Source organism: Crotalus tigris, unplaced genomic scaffold (assembly GCF_016545835.1).
Source record: "Crotalus tigris isolate CLP2741 ecotype Arizona unplaced genomic scaffold, ASM1654583v1 scf7180000023887.291335, whole genome shotgun sequence".
NCBI classification, from domain to species: Eukaryota; Metazoa; Chordata; class Lepidosauria; order Squamata; family Viperidae; genus Crotalus; species Crotalus tigris.
Window position 1 is genome coordinate 49,528 of NW_024100249.1, and position 16,062 is coordinate 65,589.

At 41.5% G+C, this 16,062-nt stretch overlaps 1 protein-coding gene across 1 annotated transcript in view; it reads left to right on the forward strand.

Moving 5' to 3' along the window:
- VAPB (VAMP associated protein B and C) overlaps positions 1–16,062 on the forward strand; it is a 54,932-nt gene extending 38,870 nt beyond the window's left edge. Inside the window, exons 3-6 of the mRNA XM_039322206.1 lie at positions 7,969–8,072; positions 9,110–9,190; positions 11,439–11,612; positions 13,664–16,062. Of these exons, the coding sequence (XP_039178140.1) occupies positions 7,969–8,072; positions 9,110–9,190; positions 11,439–11,612; positions 13,664–13,822 (518 nt within the window). The 3' untranslated portion in view covers positions 13,823–16,062. The remainder of the gene's footprint in view (positions 1–7,968; positions 8,073–9,109; positions 9,191–11,438; positions 11,613–13,663) is intronic.

Here is a 16,062-nt window from a genome sequence, read left to right on the forward strand (position 1 = left end):
GGACAAGCGCAAGGTCCTTAAACACATGCTTAAAAGGCAGGACAAGAGACCCGGCTCCTGGGGAAGGAAACAATCCTTTCGTACGGAAGCCAGGGTCAACTACTTTCAAAATTCCCAACCCTTCCAAGCTAGACAGGATAGGGAAAGACAGGGGGACAGACAGAACACAAGACATAGGCAAACACAGGGAAGACGGCCCTTTCGGGGGAACAACCGCCCCTTCCGCCGTACCAGATGACTCCCGCCCAGACCTTCCCATAGGGGGCAGACTAGCAGGGTTTGCTCCCCAGTGGGAAGAGACCACCACGGACGTATGGGTCAGGAACACCATACGTCATGGTCTATCTCTAGAATTTCTCTCAAAGCCCCCGAACCGCTTCCGCCCGTGCCCCTGTCCCACAAACCCAACAAAGAGAAGGCTCATGAACGAGGCCGTTCAGCACCTTCTAAACATACGGGCCGTAGAGCCGGTGCCTATGAACCAGAGAGACCAGGGGTTTTATTCTATCCTCTTCGTGGTCCCAAAACCCTCGGGGGGTTGGAGAGCCGTTTTGGATTTGAAAAGGCTAAATTTCTACATAAAATACCGCAAATTCAAAATGCAGACACTACGCTCCATCCTTGGAAGCGTAAGGAAAGGGGATTTTCTGGCATCGATCGACCTCACGGAGGCATACTTGCACATCCCTATCTCTCTGGCTCACCGCCGCTTTCTACGGTTTGCCTACAGGGGGCACCATTTTCAATACAGGGCACTTCCATTCGGCCTGTCATCAGCGCCCAGGGTGTTCACCAAGATTCTGGCGGTTCTGGCAGCACAACTAAGAAACGTACCAGTCAGAGTCCAGTGCTACCTGGACGATATTCTAATCCAGTCATCGTCCGCCCAGCAGTCTCGGGCGGACCTAAAGTTAGTGATAAAAATGCTGCAGGACCACGGCTTCTCAGTGAACTTTCCAAAGAGCCATCTAACCCCAACTACGAGAATACTCCACCTGGGAGCGGTCATAGACACAAAGGAATGCAAGGTGTACCTATCACAGGAACGCCTCAGCAGCATAAAGAAAGCCGTAAAACAGGTAAGCCGCGGTCAGTCAGTGACGCTGGTCTGCCTCTCCCAGCTGCTAGGGAAGATGATATCGACCATAGCAATAGTTCCTTGGGCAAGGCTGCACTCAAGAGAACTGCAATGGTTCATGCTCCCGTTTCAGAGACAACAAATCAGTGCATCCCGGAAGAGGGTAGGCATACCTCTGAGAGTACGACACTCCCTCAGGTGGTGGCTATCTCCAGCTCTCCTCAGGGGGTCCCCCTTCAGGGAACCAGACAGAGTAGTAGTCACAACAGATGCGAGCTTATTCGGCTGGGGAGGCCACTTGGGGACCAAGTGGACACAGGGCCGCTGGTCAGCGGTGGATCTCCGACACAACATAAACTGGCTCGAGCTGCGGGCTATTCACCTAGCGTTAAGGCATTTTCACAGCAGCATAAAAGGCAGGCACGTACTGGTCCTGACGGACAACGTGACAGCCAAGGCCCACATAAACCGTCAGGGGGGCACACACTCTCGCTCGCTCTCGGCCGAGGCCCTCCTACTGGGGGCCTGGGCGGAACAAAATCTGGCCTCCATAAAGGCCGACCACATATCGGGGGAGGCAAACATCCAAGCAGATCTGTTGAGCAGATCAACAATAGATCACTCGGAGTGGCAACTACACCCGAGGATCTTCAGGGAGGTCTGTCACCGCTTCGGGCTTCCCCAGGTGGACCTTTTTGCCTCTCCTTCCAATGCCCACCTAACTCGCTTCTTCTCCCGATTCCCATCCAAGGGAGCAGAGCAGACGGACGCGTTACGGAGCCCATGGCCAAGGGGGCTCCTGTACGCGTTTCCACCCTTACCTCTCCTTCCGGCGGTAGTACGCAAGATTCTGCGGGAAAGGGCCGAGGTAATCCTTGTGGCCCCTTATTGGCCAAGGAGACCTTGGTTCGCAGACTTGAGGAGTCTCTCCCGCACGAATCCATGGCGGATTCCTCCGGAGAGGATCTCCCTCAAGCAGGGGGAGATCTCCCACCCAGAGCCACAATGGCTACAACTAGCCGTCTGGCTCTTGAACGGTCAATTTTAGCCAAGGGGGCTTGCTCACAGGGTGTAATTAGGGTCATACAGGCATCAAGGCGCCCCTCCACGAACCGTATCTACGAGGCCACGTGGAGAAGCTTCCAATCATGGTGCTCTAAACAGGAATTGTTACTCGAAGGGATCACAATTCCCAAGATCCTAGAATTTTTACTAGATGGCCTAGAGAGGGACCTCTCGCCAAACACACTGCGCAGGCAAATCGCCGCCCTCTCAACTATACTTTCTGCCAGCCCCGGTGAATCCTTGGGCAAGCATCCCTTAATACGATCCTTCCTCAAGGGGGCTGCAAACATCAGACCGCCAACCGTGCACAGGTATCCATCGTGGGAACTACCACGAGTACTACAAGCTCTTACCAGAGCGCCCTTCGAACCACTCAAAACATGTGACATTCGCTATCTGACCCATAAGGTAGCATTCTTGGTAGCCATCACGTCAGCTCGGCGGATATCCGAGTTAGCTTCTCTCTCAATGAGGAAGGACCTGTGCCATTTTCACAGGGACAAGGTAGTCCTAAGAATAGACCCTTCATTCATTCCAAAGGTCAACTCCCTTTTTCACAGATCACAGGAAATAGTCCTACCAGACTTCTGTCCAAACCCAGCTCATCCCCTGGAACAACAATGGCACACCTTGGACGTACGCAGGGCACTAAGACATTACATTTCACGCACAGCGGAATTCCGACGCTCGGAAGCGCTTTTCATATCCTTCCACCCTGCTACTAGGGGCCGGAAGGTCTCGTCCTCTACCATCGGTAGGTGGATTAGGGCATGCATCACGGGGGCATACCAGGCGGAGTCCTTGCAAGTCCCCAAGCATATCACAGCCCATTCCACAAGGAGTGCTGCCACCTCAGCAGCATGGGCCATGCAGGCTTCTATTGAAGAGGTATGCAGGGCAGCCACTTGGGCCTCGCCCTCTCCATTCATTCGTCATTACAAAATCGACAGGTACTCCTCTGCAGAGGCCTCCTTCGGTAGGAGGGTTCTCCAGCAGGTGCTAGACCAAAGTTGCACACGGGACCAGTCTATTCCCCAACCCAAGGGACAATAGGCTTTGGTATGTCCCACTGCGTGGATTATCCATCTCCAGTGCTGGAGAAGGGGCGTTGACTTACCTGAACGCCTTTTCTCAGCACGGAGATGGATAATCCACACCCACCCTTATAGACTAGAATAATAGGGTATATTTAGTGGAGCCAAAACGTCTTACTGTCAGTCAATGGCTGCGCTCGAGTCAAGACTAAAGGATCATGGTCCAAGACGGGGCGTGGCAACTTTGGCTGACTGATCTGATTGGCCAGGAATACAGTCTCAACCCACTGCGTGGATTATCCATCTCCGTGCTGAGAAAAGGCGTTCAGGTAAGTCAACGCCCCTTCTCCAGTACAGGAGATGGAGAATCCACCAATGGGTTTTCTCTGTCTGCCTGCTCTTGAGACCAAGTAGCCAAAACTTGACACGCCCCCTCTTGCTAGAGGATCCATTTTCTTAACTTGGTCTCAGCTCTTGAAGACTTGTTTTGGCATGGCTCTCAGCTATTTCAGGTTAGACAAAGCAACCCATTGGTGGATTCTCCCTAAATAATTGGCTATCCCTTTAAAAAAATTTTTAACTTCCCTAACAAATTCCCCACAAGTCCTGAGATCATTTCTGATCTCAAATTAATTAAGAGGTGGGGTGCGGGGGGGGGGGAGTTTTCCTCCAGCTTCCCATCCCATTCCCAGGGCTCTAGGAAGGGGAGGGGGGAAGAAGGGATCAGCAGAGACCACTTGCTATGCCTTTCTCCCCAGCCTCCCAATATTTCTCTCAAGTTTGGGGGGAAATAGCAAGCTCCAGTCTCGGATTCAAAATTTGAATCCGGATCGTTGGAGCTTGCCCCAGCAGCCCAGGGCAGCCGCGGGCGCCATTTTGGTTGCCGTTCAGGTAAGACCAACGCCCCTTCCATATTAAGTTGACTATGAGTTTATAGAAATATCTGCACTCTTCAAAACTTTCTCTGCCCTGCAAACTTCTTAACTAGTTCTTCTCTCTTCCTTTCTCCCCTTTCTGCCCACACTGAAGTAGGCCTTTGCAATATTTCTTTCATTCTTAGCAGTAATTTAATTTTACGGTCCAAGATAGGAACAGAAACGGTTATCTTTCTGTTCCTTCATTAGGAAAAAAAAAAAAGGAATTTCACCCTCCTATACCCCAAGGATGAACCTATCTGTATTTTGGAACACATAAACACTAAAACCCAGTGTAAGTTTATCTTGACAGAAATATGCAAAAATAGATATCTAAGCAAAACTGACAGACATTTTTTTAACGTTTGGAAGTAGCTCAGACAGATGCCTCCCGAATTCACTGAATTGTAAAAAAGGAAGAAGAGCTCTTCTCAGACATTCAGCAAGGAAGAGGATAGAGACCTCTCATTTATCACACCTGCCATCTTTTATCTTTATTTTTTATGTTTTTGATTTTTGTGAGGTACCTAGAGAGTCAGATGACATACAAGTCTTATAAATTGGATAGTCAGCCAGAAGTTTAGACTGGATTTGGCATTTTTAATCCACTAATACTATTGTACCATAATCAGATTGATTCTGTTATTATAGCCAATTTCAGTAAAAGTTGTTGTAGCTTTCCTGTGGAATTGGTCTACCTACTTGCAGTATCCCGGGATCATGTGATCGCCATTTGCAACCTTCTCAGCTGGCTTCTGACAGACAAATGGGGAAAGCCAGATTTGCTTAATGATCCGAATCAAGTGCAGCGATTCGTTTAATAACCATGGCAAAAAGGTCATAAAATCAGGTGTAACTCACTTAACAACTGCCTGCCTTAGAAACAGAAATGTTGGTCCTCATTGTGGAGGCAAGTAAAAATTCCCAACCTGGCGAGTGGTAGTATTAGGCAGTGCACAAAGTTCTTTAAAAAATCTAGTTTCTTTTTTTAAAATTACAGGTAGTCCTTAACTTACAACCATTTGTTTAGTGATCGTTCAAAGTTACAACAGCACTGATAAAAGTGACCTGTTACTGTTTTTCACACTTACAACCGTTCTAGCATCTTCACGGTCATATCTAAATTTGGATGCTTAGCAACCAGTATGTATTTATGACGATCGCAGTATCCCAGGGTCATGTGATCACCTTTTTCAACCTTCTGTCGAGCTAAGTCAATGCGGAATCCTGATTCACTTACCATCCATGTATTAATTTAAGTGCAGTGATTCACTTAACTGTGGCAAGAAGGATCGTAAAATGGGCAGAACTTAACAATTGTGTTGCTTGGCAATGGAAATTTTGGGGTCAGATATGTTCATACGTTGAGGATTGTTTGTACAATCTCTTATGGCACCATTAGCAGCTTTTCACAGAACCTCGATTGAGAGAAGTTACTTTAATGTTTATATCTTTAAACAAGTAACATTGGACACATTGTGTTTTTAAACATTTTAACTGACTCATAGCTGAAAAAAATCAGCTGATTTTTCATGTGTGTGAAAGTTGTCTTTTTTCTTGGCAACAGAGTCTATTTGTATCTCCAGTAAGGAGAACAGGCAGATGCTGTTTACAACTTTTATGATGAATTCTCTTTGCTGTTTATAGCAGCATTACTGCATGTTCCTTCAATGTAACAAAATTGTAAGCTTCTAGTAAGAGTTCTGGTTCTGTTGATAAATTTTCAGACTTTCCAAATTTTTTCTTTCACCAATTCAGTGCATGACTTTCTCAGTTGTAGTTATTTTAAAATTTGAGATTACAATACAGGATGATGCAGGTATTTAAAAAAAAATCAATTTATGGACAGTTGCAATTCTATTAAATATTTTAAGGTTATATACTAAAAAAAAGTAAAAGCAGGCTATCAGGCATATTAAAAAGAAATATTAGTAAAAAAATAACAGCAATAGTACATGATTGGGATGTCTTCTTCCTAATAAGAATTCCAGCCATCCAGTGACCCAATACCCCAAAACCCACCAGGTTTTTTCATACCTTACTAAATGTCCAAAAGTGTGGGGGCACATCTTAATGGCAAGTGCCACAAGCGAAAAGACATGGCGTCTTTATGTCCCATCAGATGGCATTGCTTCAAGAAAGGACCCCAGGGTATCTGTATCCTGTTAGAGCTTGTGGGACACCTCATATGGGAGGAGGCGGTCCTGAAAACATGATCCTCTGTCAAATAGGACTTTTTAGATGATGACCAGTATCTTCCATTTAGATTTCTTTCAAAGCTTTATATGTCATTCAAATATTGGATGCTGCTACATGCATATTGTTAAGGTAGGAAGTGCAAACTTAATTTGAATTTAATAAGACAGAGCAGCTGTGGTTTCAGAAGCAGACTCCCCTGTACTGAACTGGTTCATAATTTTAGGTTCTCCTAGACACATAGCTCCTTCTTGAAGAGCAAATATTGGGAGGGGGGCATATGCACAATTATATCTACACAGTTGCAACCATTCTTGGTCAGGAGGGAAACTTTTTCATGATCACTTATGTATGGTCATCTTTGATTCAAGTTTATTTTCTCGTACATACTTCAGGAATTTGTCAGTGTATGTTTGTTACTGGAGACGGTTTCTAGGTCCTTTGATATAATTAACTTGTTTTATGTTTCAATTGCATTACTGAATTGGAGAATGTTGGCTGCTCAAAATACTGCACAATTGGATTAGCATATAAGCTTTGGTAAATGAACAAGCAAACCAAAAGCTGTGTTTTATATAGCTCCTTATCTAAGGAGTTCTTCTCGTGACCTAGGATGTGTAGAAATTCTTGTTCTACAGTTTAATATGATCTAAGAATTAAATATTTTGGAACAAAATCTTTCAAGAAAGTTTATCCACTAATTGTTCTTTAAATTAGCTGTCTAAAACAATACTTACTACTTCGGGTGTTGAATTCTTGATATTCTCTGAGCTTGGCTGTTTTCCTGCTGATATTTCATTACCAGTACATTGATGATGTTACTTATCCTGCTTATGAAATGTCTGGAGGAGGAAAAAAAACAAGTTTGGGGAACACCAAGAACCTAACAGATCAGTCGTCAATCACACATGTTCTTTACAGTTAGAACTAGTTACGATTAGGAAACTAGGGAGCCACAGGCTTACGGGCACCATCAGTTATAGAAATACATAGGGTGAATTTGGGCCACAGCTTCTCTCAGGCTATGTTGTCAGTCTCTCAGTCAGCTTCTTTGTCCTTCTCTCAGCCCAGCCTACCTCACAGGATGGTTTGCAAAAAGATTAGACAAAGAAATGATTGTGTTTCTTTGAGATCTTTGAGAAAATTTAACAAATATTAAATTAGAAAACTATTAACATATATGGTATAAAATCTTCTGAAAGTTCCAGATCATTGTTACATGCTGTTCATTTACTAGATGTATTTGTGTTGAAGAATCTACCACAGTATTGTGTGTAAAACAATAGATCAAGTCCATAGCAATTTGAGATGCTTTTTGGATGTACTTTTTGGGAATGCCTAGGAGTTTGGTAAGGCATGCAGTGTCCTTAGATCTGATTGCATTATATCCAGTTCTGTGCTGCATCATTGTTTTGCATGACTCAGTTGTGCTACATCTGCTGAATCATCTATTTTAGTGGGCAAGTAGTAGGTGTACCATGTTACACTGCCCTGACTGGCTTACAATGCTAGCAAAGCTAACAGAGTTGGGAGAATAACAAAGCATTGATATAGTGATCCATTTGGGAAATCATTTTGGTACATAAGATTTTTCTCAGCTTTCCAGGAAAGACAATAACTATACTGGGCCAGCAACAATAACTGTGCAAGTGTCCTGATGCAGCAATGATTTCTCTTTCAGTGATGCTACAACCTTTTGATTATGATCCTAATGAGAAAAGTAAACATAAGTTCATGGTCCAGTCGATGTTTGCACCGCCTGATACTTCAGACATGGAAGCAGTAGTGAGTATTAGAAGCTTTTTAATAAACATCTTTTCTCTTGAAAAGTTTGTGATTAGCCATTTTCTGAAGCATATTAAATAACATGTACATCCCATGTTTATAGGCAGGCAAATGATCCAGTTGAATTACACAGACAAGTTTCAATAGCCATTCAGCTGCCAAACAATCTTCAGTCTCCTTCCAAACTGAATGCTGATGAAATGGTTGGATTCCCTGATATTGCTTGCATTCTCCCTTCCCATCTATCCAGCGTTAAAGTTAGGAAACAGAGTGGTTTTCTATCTGCCGCCCCAGATAGAATGTTTGGTGACTGTCCTCTTATACATTCTCAGAGGCTACCTAACTTTATGCCTATTTATTCCAATATAGGCAATCCTCATTAATAATTTTGCCTGGAATTTCTATTGGTAAGTGTCATAGTCATAAAATGTGACATCCCATGACTGCGCTGTTTAGCAGTAGAACTTCCAGCCATTTCCATTTGCTGCTGTTAAAGAAATCACCATGGATCATTAAATGAGGATGTTACATGTTTGTAATTTTTGATCCTCTGCCAGCTTCCCCTGACATTAGTAGGTTCCCAGCAAAGAAAGTTGCAAATGGCTACTGCAGGACACTATGACCAAAACAAGTACCACTTATTCAGCACCATCATAAGTTCAGACAGTCCTACTGAATGAGTGATTGTTAAATGAGGACCACCTGTGTATAATTTGGCTCAGAGAGTCAGGCAAATAAGTATCCTTTCTGAGGTTGAAGGAAAAATAATATAATAAACATATACCATGACAAATATTCAAACTGTCTATGAAATAAAATATTGCATTCCATTTGGAGAATACTGAGGGACATTGATGATGCTCACTTCTAAACAGAAACATAAAATCTGTATGAGGGAGACATCTTCCAGATTTATTTATTTACTCAATGCAATCAAAGAGCCACTCAGTGGGTTATAGTCTCAACAATAGTATAAATAGTTTAATATAAACCTAAACTTTTTTTTAATAACTTTGTTACTTCTATTTGTGCTGTAGTGGAAAGAAGCAAAACCAGAAGAACTCATGGATTCTAAACTTAAATGTGTGTTTGAGCTGCCAGCAGAAAACGATAAACCCGTGAGTCCCTTTAATTTTTATGTGATTTTTTTTTTAAAAAAAAAAAAAGTGAGAAAGAGATGGTAACGCAACTAAAAGTTTTTGATTTAGGATTTAGCTGCAATTTCCATGGTCTCAATATTCATAAATGCTCAAAATAAGAAAACAAAATAATCACCATTTGTTTGTTTTCCTTCACTGGATTTTGATTCCTAAAATATACATGATTAATTCTCACGGTAGTAAAGAGTTTCTAGTAGTAAGAATAGAAAGAAGCAAGGCATCTGTTCAAAATACAGTTTCAGTATTTTGACTTTAAGGAATTCAGCCTGGAACCCTTCAGATAAGTTAGAATATAATTACCTTTGAGCAGACTAACTGGGAATTAGAACCTCAACTGAAACAGGAGGTTGGAGAAGACCACATTAAAAAAGACCGTATCTCTTTATTCTGGTGTTTGCCAGCTGCAGTTTGTAAATGCTTTTGGATTAAAGAAGGATGTAGAAACTTTTTTAATATACAAATTGGGAACAGATCCTTAATTTTCAGCATTATTTTTTTAAAAGATTGATGTTCTCCCAGTATCACAGTCTCCATTTGGATGGAATCATAGTGTATATGTGTTCATAGCTTTCAAAACTGTAAGGTAGGGCTGTATATATTGCAATCTCTGCCTTATATTTTTAGAATAGTGCATACCTGGAAAACTACATTGAATTAATGTTCAGGCTTCCCTTATCCTGAATATAAAAGTACAGAATCGTGCAGAAATGGAAACTGATTCTGTATAGACCTTTTCCTAATTGGATTTAGGAATACATCTCCAGAAACTCCTAGCCAGCAGTCTTGGAACTACAATTCCAGCACATTTGGAGGATAGCAGTTGAGAAAGCTGGCATAGGAAAAAAAAGAGAAACATTGATTGCTTTCTTTTTTCTGATCTCTCTAAACATTGATTGACAAAACAATGACTTGCATAAATTTAAACTTTTATAACTTAATGGCTTACAGCAAGTAACAGCAACATTTTAGTTTCCATTATCTGTTTCAGTATGTCAAAATGTAACCTAGTTTCAGTGAGGAGGAATAGTACTATAGGTCACACTAGAGATTTTATGGAGGAATGGGTGGGTGACTAGAGAGCTTGGGCTCAGAGCTGTTTGAATTGGTCTGAACAGTGGCCCTTCCTTTGGTGCTTCTCCTGCCCTTGGGAAACACCCGGAGCAGTAATTTATCTTGGCTTCTGTCAACATTAGAATTTGATTCCAAAAAACAGCACTCCACTTGTGAGTGAGGGCCCATTCAAAAACAACTCCCCAGAACTCTGAAAGGAATGACTTGTTTTTATAAGCTAATAACTGAAGCCCAACCATGAGTTTGAGGCAGCAATGAGAAATGGCAAAAAGTACTTTAATTTACCAAACATTTTAAGGCAAATGTTTTCGGAACTGCCAGTCCTTTAAAACAGAGGTCCCCAACCTTTTGGGCATCAGGGATCGGTTATGCGGAGAGAGATTTTTCCGCGGACCGGAGGGAGCGTGGTTTTGCGTGCATCTCACGGATGGGGCTTTGCTTATTTGTGCGACTCGGTTACTGGCATGCCGGGCCCGGTACCGGTCCATGGACCAGGGGTTAGGGACCCCTGCTTTAAAACATTGCTAGACAACGGTTACATTCACAGTGAGTTCTAAGTATGGTTGGGAAGACTTTGAGTCTTCTCTGATGTTGTTTAACTATAACTCCCAACATCCCTACCAGGACACATAGCTTCATTGGCTTCTGGTGTATTCCTGGCTACTTTTTCAGAATGATATGGCAGAATCATATCATGGCTGGCTCAGGAATTCTGGGAGTTGAAGTCCGCCAGTCATGAAAGAGCCAAGGTTGCCTACCCCTGGGCTAGGCCAAAGGTATATAAGAAAACATCTCTTCTTGCGGAACTCTGTGTGCATGAATTTATTGGAGGAAACTCTTCACACCAGACCACTGGCATTTAGGTACAGTTTCCAGGATGCAAAAACAGCTTTCTAATTAGGCTGTTTCAAGGTGGTCCACTCACCTTTCTTGGCTTTCTATCTTGGGCTTTGCTAAGATTTTTTAGAACTTCAGTTGGAACTGTAATACTAAATGTTATTATTGCAGCATTAATTTTGTATGGCCTGTTCTTTAATTATTTTATTAGCCCCCCCCCCCTGCATGCTAAAATTACAATAAATAGAATAATTATGAATTGCCATTAAATAACTCTTTTTTCCCATTCTCTCAACAGCATGATATAGAAATAAATAAAATTATATCCCCAGTTGCATTAAAGACAGAATCTTCTGTAATGTCAAAATCATTAAGTTCTTCAGATGACAGTGAATTGAAGAAAGTAATGGATGAATGTAAGAGACTGCAGTTAGAAGTTCAAAGGTTACGAGAGGAGAATAAACAATTTAAGGTAAACTTATTCATCTGTTGCCTGTGTAGTCAGGAGATTTAGAAACACCCAGAGATGAGGGTTTTTCCCCCAAATCATAACAGCTGGACTATACATGGACATAACATGGCATTATTTATTCTTTACAATTCATTCATTGTTTTTAATCACAGTTTGTATAATCTATAATGACTAATTTCCAAAGTTCAGTGTTCCAAAACACCTCCCCCTTTTTTTTAATAAACTACAATCTTCATATTAAACCAGAAATTAAGAAGCTACACTGGTTTTGTTCACATGATGCTTGCCCAACCATCTTTTTGGTGAATGACCCACTCCACGTGGTTAGCTTATGGTTCAGCCTGCTGTGTGAAAATGATCTACTATTTTTCTTGAGTTAATTAAGGATAAGTGTGCTGAGCCAACCAAAGGAGTAGGATTTTGAATTGATCTAACACAGGGGTTCTCAACCTTGGCATCTTTAAGACTTGTGGACTTCAACTCCCAGAATTCCTCAGCCAGCAAAGTCCACAAGTCTTAAAGTTGCCAAGGTTGAGAACCCCTGACCTAACAACAGTTCTGTTGAACAGAAGAGAAACTGAGTAAATGAAAACCGTGATACTTAAATGTATTCCCTTCACTTTTTATGGCTATGCAGATAAAAGCAACATAATCTTTTAGTTTAAAAATTTGTGACAGTGTTTTAAAAAAATGGGGAATAAACTATTCCCTATTAAAATTCTGTTGCAGATTTAGCAACTTTGGTTATATCTGGTATGGTTGAAGTTTTGCTTGGAAAAACCGACTTGAGGGACAACCATTTGTAAATTCATACAGGTCATCCCCTAATTCAAGAGTTTGTGTAAGGCTTAAATAATAAAAGCATCAGATGAAGCCCTATGAAGGAACAGGCAGTGCACCAGGAGTATAGAGCTCCATCCTTCCCAAATGTTTGCACTCTGCAACATAATGAGTAAAGTTCTGTATAAGCTCAGAATCCATACCTATTAAATCCCTGATGACCAACCAAAATGCCACAGTTATGGACATGGAACAGCCCTGTGGGGGTTGAGCCCTAAGCCTAACTAGCCCAGCATTCTGGATCACCCAGTGGCCAATGAGATGATTGGGGAAGTTTACAAACCTAGGACATAGTGCAAGAGATCCTTTTCACTGTAATTTCCTAGCAGCCAGTACAGAGGGTCTGTTGCTGATAATTCAAAAGGTAGGAAACTGCCATCACATTCAGTAGGTATTAATAGCTAGTCCAGTCTTCTTTTAAAATTATTCATATTGGATGCCAATCTTAGGACTGCTGATAGCAATTTCCACTCTTAATGTCCTGTGTGTTTTTCCTGCCATTGGTCTTAAATCTTTCTGTTTCAAGTTCTACAAGAAAGGGAGAAGATCCTTGCCTTCTCTATGTTTTCACTTCGCTGCATGATTGCATGTGCTGCTCGTGAGTCTCCCCTTCCCATGTTGAAAGCTAAAGTGTTACCCTTGTGTGAATGCAACTGTAGCCCTTGAATCATTTTGCTAGGCCTTTTATACATCTTTTCTACCTGTATAATATTCTTCTTACAAGGAAGCAACTGCAACCCTACACAGAACTCCCAATTAATACTAGCCATATATCTATATAAGAGTGTTACCTTGACAGTTTCAGTTCCTTTCCTGGTGATTCCAGTCATTTCCCTTTTTTTTTCCTCCAAATAAGTCACCAGTTTCTTCTGTTTAATAAAGGAACTCTTGATCTCAGTCTGTTTTGCACATATTTCAGTGCATCAGGAATTCAGTCTCCTTTGGGATGAGTGAGGCAGTTAGCCAGCCAGCAGAGGGTGAATCAGGCTACATTTCAGACACCCCCAAATTGCAAGTTGCTTTCTTACTACTTTTTATAAGTTTTTAAAAATGTATTTAAAAGATCGAAGCACAAAAGATTTGATATTGGGAGAGCCGCATAGGATGTTGGGCAGGCATTGATTGACATCTTAACCTAAATAAGAATGAACTTCAAAGCACAATTATTTTTATTGTTTTAAAAAAGAATCTTCAAATTAACTTTGCAATAGGAAGAAGATGGACTGAGGATGAGGAAGACACCCCAATCAAACCATCCAAGCTATGCTTCTGCCACCGCTGTGAAGGAGGAGGGTCTTAGCACAAGACTACTTGCGCTGGTGGTTTTGTTCTTTATTGTTGGCGTAATTATAGGGAAAATCGCCTTGTAGAGGCAGCATGCAGAGAGTTGTAAATCAAATTGATGGATTTGCCATATCATTGGATTAAATTTATTCGTAACAAATGTTTTAAAAAAAAAGTGTATGACATCTCACAGGTCTTGCCTTTTAAAATTTTTACCCCTGCACAAAATAACATTAGCATAACATAATCTACTAGAACGTTTAAACTGTATACAGAATAAGCAGAAGAGAGAAGGAATTATCTTGGATTGTGAGACAAGAGGAAGGAATCATGTATTTAACACAATGAAAGTGCATTTTTTTAAAAAAAAAGAAAAGTACCGTAAGCATTTCTTGGACTTTGAAATCTATTCCTAGAGTTCTCCCCTTTGGAGAAATAAATGCCCGTCCTTTGAAGGAGCTGATCTGTTTTGTTCTTTAGAAGTTGGCTTAAGTTGCCAAGGTGGATGGTTTTCTGTAAAATATACCTAACCCATCCTGCCTCCTCCATAAATCTAATGGTTCTGCCCAGTGGGTCTGGTTTGGTCTCCAAATCTCAGCAGTATATCTCATTAATCAGGTGTTGATTCCATTATGAACTATATAAGCATGGCCATCTTTCTCTAGCTCCTACGTCATCCTGTGCAGTTGTGGTGGAGTAGAACAAAGAAAAGGAAAAGAGGAGGACTCAGGACAGATTCATGGGCCAGGAATGGAATCGGGACTTCTGAATTGACAACACTGCTGCACTTGGTTCCTGCCAGTCTGTGTATGGCTTGGGCATCACCCAAAGCTTTTGGATGTTTTAATTATGTCTGGGAGTGGGAATCAGGAGAAATGGAAATGGAGGGGTTCAGTTGCACACTTACAGTTCTTTTTAGTAGTAGGGAAGGAAATAAAATGGTTTACTGTGGATTTGAAAATGTAGGGTACCCAATTCCTGGTCTTCTTCAGACAATAAGTTGCGCTAAAGTGCTCGAAGCTGAATTGGGGGAGTGGCATTTATTCAGACTGGCTTTGCAGTAAGAAGGAGCATTATATCGGGCTATTGCACTTAGAACCTCACCCTTCCTCTCTTGCAGTTAAATTCCTTTTGACCATCTGTTTTTTTGATCCAGATGTAAGTGTTAATGGGGACCATATACTTCTGCCTTCTAATCTCTCTTCTTTTTTTTTTAATTTTGCATCCTGTTTGTCCCATCTTCCAGAGATCCTTGCTTCTTCAGTATTTGCAGCCATAGCAAATTTTCATGGGCCTTAACCATACACATTAGGTGTGCGCAAGCCTTCCATCCCTTTAAGTAATTTGGCATTTGTTTTCATTGATCCCGATTTTGAAGCTCTTTCAAATCAGTCTCCATCCTGAACCCAAGAACGATGGGCAATCCTCTGGAGATAACAAGGCTTGTTTTATGCGTGCCCTTCACTAACATAACTTAGCTTTTGCTGCTTTCTTCTCAGTGGCCCAGATAGAAAGTGAAACCATATGCATCTTCGTGCCTGTCAGCTGATTCAGTACCTGAATTTTTATTTAGTGTGGCATATGGGGAGGCAGTGGTGCAACGGTGCTGAAAAAAGCCAAGGATCTGGGGACAATTGCCTATCGGTAGACTTCCTGATTCCGGGCCACCTAACTGTTCTGTCTGTAGAAGGACATGTTTGGACACACAGCATTGGTAAGTCTTGTTTGGTGAATTTACCAAGAAACCATGAAAGGCTTAGAAGAAGCAGATGTAATCCCACCACTGTGAGGTTGAAAATGCTGGGCAGTTAACTGCATGTCAGATTATATAGAAGAAGGATCAATGCCTTGTTCTATATAATAGAATTCTATATAAGGGGACCAAGCTACCATTGCTGTTTGTTCATGCTGCCAAGTTAAACTCTTATATCCAGATGTGTATGCATATTTAACTTATTTAATGTATTTCATCTCATGTTTTCTTCATTGTCATGGAAATTTGACTACTGCTATAAATGGTTACAAAAAGAAAGAAAGAAAAGGCACCTGTTCAGAGTTGATGAGTGGGACTAATTTTTCCTTTAATTTGCTGTAGTGGTGAAGAATTCTTCTGCCGCCCAACACTTAGGGCACCACATAATTCTCAGTTTTGATCATCTAAACATTGGGGAAGACAGCGATCAAAAAACTGTTTTTGTATATAAAATAAGTCTATGTAGGGGAAAAAATGAGTAGGAATTAGTTCTATGCTGTTAAAAAAAAAAATACCAATCCTGTTTGACTATGTAGTATCTTTAAAAAATCAAATAAATCTACCCCAAATTAA